This window comes from Helianthus annuus, chromosome 9 (assembly GCF_002127325.2).
Source record: "Helianthus annuus cultivar XRQ/B chromosome 9, HanXRQr2.0-SUNRISE, whole genome shotgun sequence".
Lineage (NCBI taxonomy): Eukaryota > Viridiplantae > Streptophyta > Magnoliopsida > Asterales > Asteraceae > Helianthus > Helianthus annuus.
Window position 1 is genome coordinate 180199256 of NC_035441.2, and position 3067 is coordinate 180202322.

Genomic DNA, 3067 nt, shown 5'->3' on the forward strand with positions numbered 1-3067 from the left:
GTTTAACTCGAGGTGTACAAAAAACCCGTACTCAGAACCGAACTCGATAAAAAAAAAACCCGAAACCGGTTATTTTGTACCCGGGTATTTTATACCCCTAACCGAATCTGACCCTACCCAAAGGGTATGTATAGGGTATACATTTTGAGCTCACTACATGCACCTGAAACCGTACCCGGTTTATACCCAAAAATACCTGGAAATGGTCATACCCTATATCCAAACCCAGTTATACCCTACACCTGGTACCGTTTTTTTTTAATACCCGATAGAATACCCGAAGTTTAAAGTATTCTTTTATGTTTGTTTTACATCTTTATATTTAAGTTTTTAAAAATGCATATTATAAAGCAAATAAATTGTATTTAAGTAAATTTATGTTATTGTAATTTATTTTAATTATTTTTACAAATTACAAACCAAATCTAATTTTTAATCGAATTTATTTTTGTGTAAAATAATAATAAAATAACTTACTTTTTAAAACTGGGTATTAATACTCGGGCCCATACCCGGTTATATCTGAACCCGATCATAACCTACCCGAATACATACGGTATAATTTTTACGCATACCCAAACCTACCCAGTCAGTTTCTCCCAATACCCGGATCCGGGTATTATAAAAAAACCCGATTTTTGCACCTCTACGTTTAACCATTCATATATATTAATTAATAAAGCCCAGAGAGAGCCCAAATACATTAAGCCCAAAAATGAAAGAAAAACGAAAGCACGTTTATGAAGCCCAAAAAGAAGGAAACCCGTAGGTCACCGCCTCTTGTACGCGTTCTCACTTCATATTTAAACCGGTAAGCAACGTGTTTTGTACCCAAAGAAAGATATCGGAATTCAGAGGCGGCGGTCTTTGAGGATAAGAAGATCGCGTCGCTCTGTGAATCTTGATCGATTTTCACCGTTGATTTCTTTGGAACACCTTCGGAATTCATCGGAGTCTGGAGATCTGTGTTCCGGTAAGAACAATCGTCACCTTTGATTGCTTTTCAGCCTCAAAAACCAACTTCCAGTTTTGAGGCTCGAAAAAACGAAGAAACTCACCGATTCAATCTCTAATATCATACATCGTACAATCAATTTGACCGATATTTGTATTGATTTGTTTTTTTCTGTGAACTAGGGTTTTCTGTTACATCATATTCGATTTAGGTGTTTCAGGTCTGTTCTAGGGTTTCTATTTTTTTGTCCTTTTGTTGTGTTATTGTTTTGTCGCTGAAAATCAGTTGTTGGTGTTGTGTTACTAATCATGGCGGCAGGACGACACAACTTCTTGAGCAAAAGACAAGAAGCTGTTTCTTATAGATCCAGATCCAGCACTCAATTTACTAAAGTTTCAGATGAAAGAAACGGGTTCATTGATGGATCTACGAGGAAGAGAAAGGTTTCACCGATTGTGTGGGACAGATTTGATGAGAAGCAAGTGAAGATTTGTTCTAAGAACAGAGTTTATTCCACTAGCTCTGTTGTTAGTCGGTTTTCGTCGCCTGAAATCGGTTCGGTTGCTGGTAAAACTGAGTGTCGAATTTCTTCTGTTGAGTCTGTTGTTTCTAATGTTTCAGATGATGTGGAATCACCAAGGTTGTTGGCTGCAAATTCTCCCGAAGATGGAGAGTATGTTGTGGCTCCGAACTTATCGAAATCGAAGTGGGCGTTTGAAGACTCGCCAAGACTCGAATCTGATGTTACTTATTCAAGCCCGGAGAGTGGTGAATTCAAGCAAGATGAGGTGTTTTTGTCAGATGAAGATACCAACAATGTTGATGAAAAGGTTGCCGGTGCTAGCTCGGGTTACTTAAGCTCCGAAAGTGATGACGAGAATGAAACTTCGTTATCCACCGGATCAGGCATATGGCCGAGTTGTAGACATGTGACTGAATACGAGAGATTGGGTAAGATTAATGAAGGCACTTACGGTGTCGTTCACAAAGCTAGGGATAAGAAAACCGGAGAAGTTGTGGCGTTGAAGAAGGTGAAGTTGGGGAGTGACAGAGAAGGTTTCCCGGTGACAGCTTTAAGGGAGATTAACATTCTCGGTATGTTACAACACCCGTCTCTCGTAGAAATGAAGGAAGTTGTTACTGACGATTTCGATGGTGTTTATATGGTTATGGAGTGTGTTGATCATGAACTTAAAGGGTATATGGAACGAATGAAGCAGCCGTTTAGTCAAGGCGAGGTGAAACGCCTTATGATACAGCTTCTGGAGGGTGTGGCTTATCTTCATGATAACTACGTGATGCATAGGGATTTGAAGACCTCAAACTTGCTGTTGAACAACGATGGTGAGTTGAAGATTTGTGACTTCGGGATGTCTCGGCATTATGCGAGTCCGCTTAAACCGTATACTTCTTTGGTGGTCACACTTTGGTACAGGGCGCCTGAGCTTCTTTTGGGGATGAAAAATTATTCAACTGCTATTGACATGTGGTCGGTGGGTTGTATAATGGCGGAGTTGCTGTCTGGTAAACCGCTTTTTGATGGCAACAAGGAAGTTGAGCAGATTGACAAGATTTTCAGAACGCTTGGAACACCGAATGAGTCTATATGGTCTGGGTACTCGAAGCTTCCAGGTGTCAAACCCAACTTTGTCAAACAACCGTATAGTCTTTTGAGGAAGAAGTTTCCTGTGGCTGTTTTTACAGGCTCACCTATGCTTACCGAGTTGGGATTTGATTTGTTGAACAAGTTTCTAACGTATGATCCGGAGAAGAGGATAACCGCGAGAGAAGCTCTTGATCATGGATGGTTTCGTGAGGCTCCTCTTCCTGCTGAACATGTTAGGATTTGTAGATAGATGTGACCTCTTTGATCTTTATAGTGTAAAACATTATTAATGATCTTTGTAGCATGACTAGTTGATTATCAATGCATTTGGTGATATTACTTGTTGCCTGTTTCATGGTACATCTTGCTTTTACAAACTTGATATAGAAGTTATGATAAGACAGTATTCATGGTTAAAATAAACTAAGATCAATCTTTGTTTAATATATCTTCTTGGCCATAATTTTACTTAAATGGTATGGTCTTGCCAAGCACAAAGAAGATTA

The 3067-nt window shown here is 39.3% G+C and overlaps 1 protein-coding gene across 1 annotated transcript; it reads left to right on the plus strand.

The window, feature by feature from the left end:
• The first annotated feature begins 817 nt into the window (after positions 1-817).
• Positions 818-2921, plus strand: LOC110879887 (cyclin-dependent kinase G-2-like). The gene is made up of 2 exons (XM_022128418.1): positions 818-973; positions 1138-2921. The coding sequence occupies exon 2, from the start codon at positions 1264-1266 to the stop codon at positions 2809-2811; it is 1548 nt and encodes a 515-aa protein (XP_021984110.1). The 5' UTR covers positions 818-973; positions 1138-1263; the 3' UTR covers positions 2812-2921.
• Positions 2922-3067: the final 146 nt, after the last annotated feature.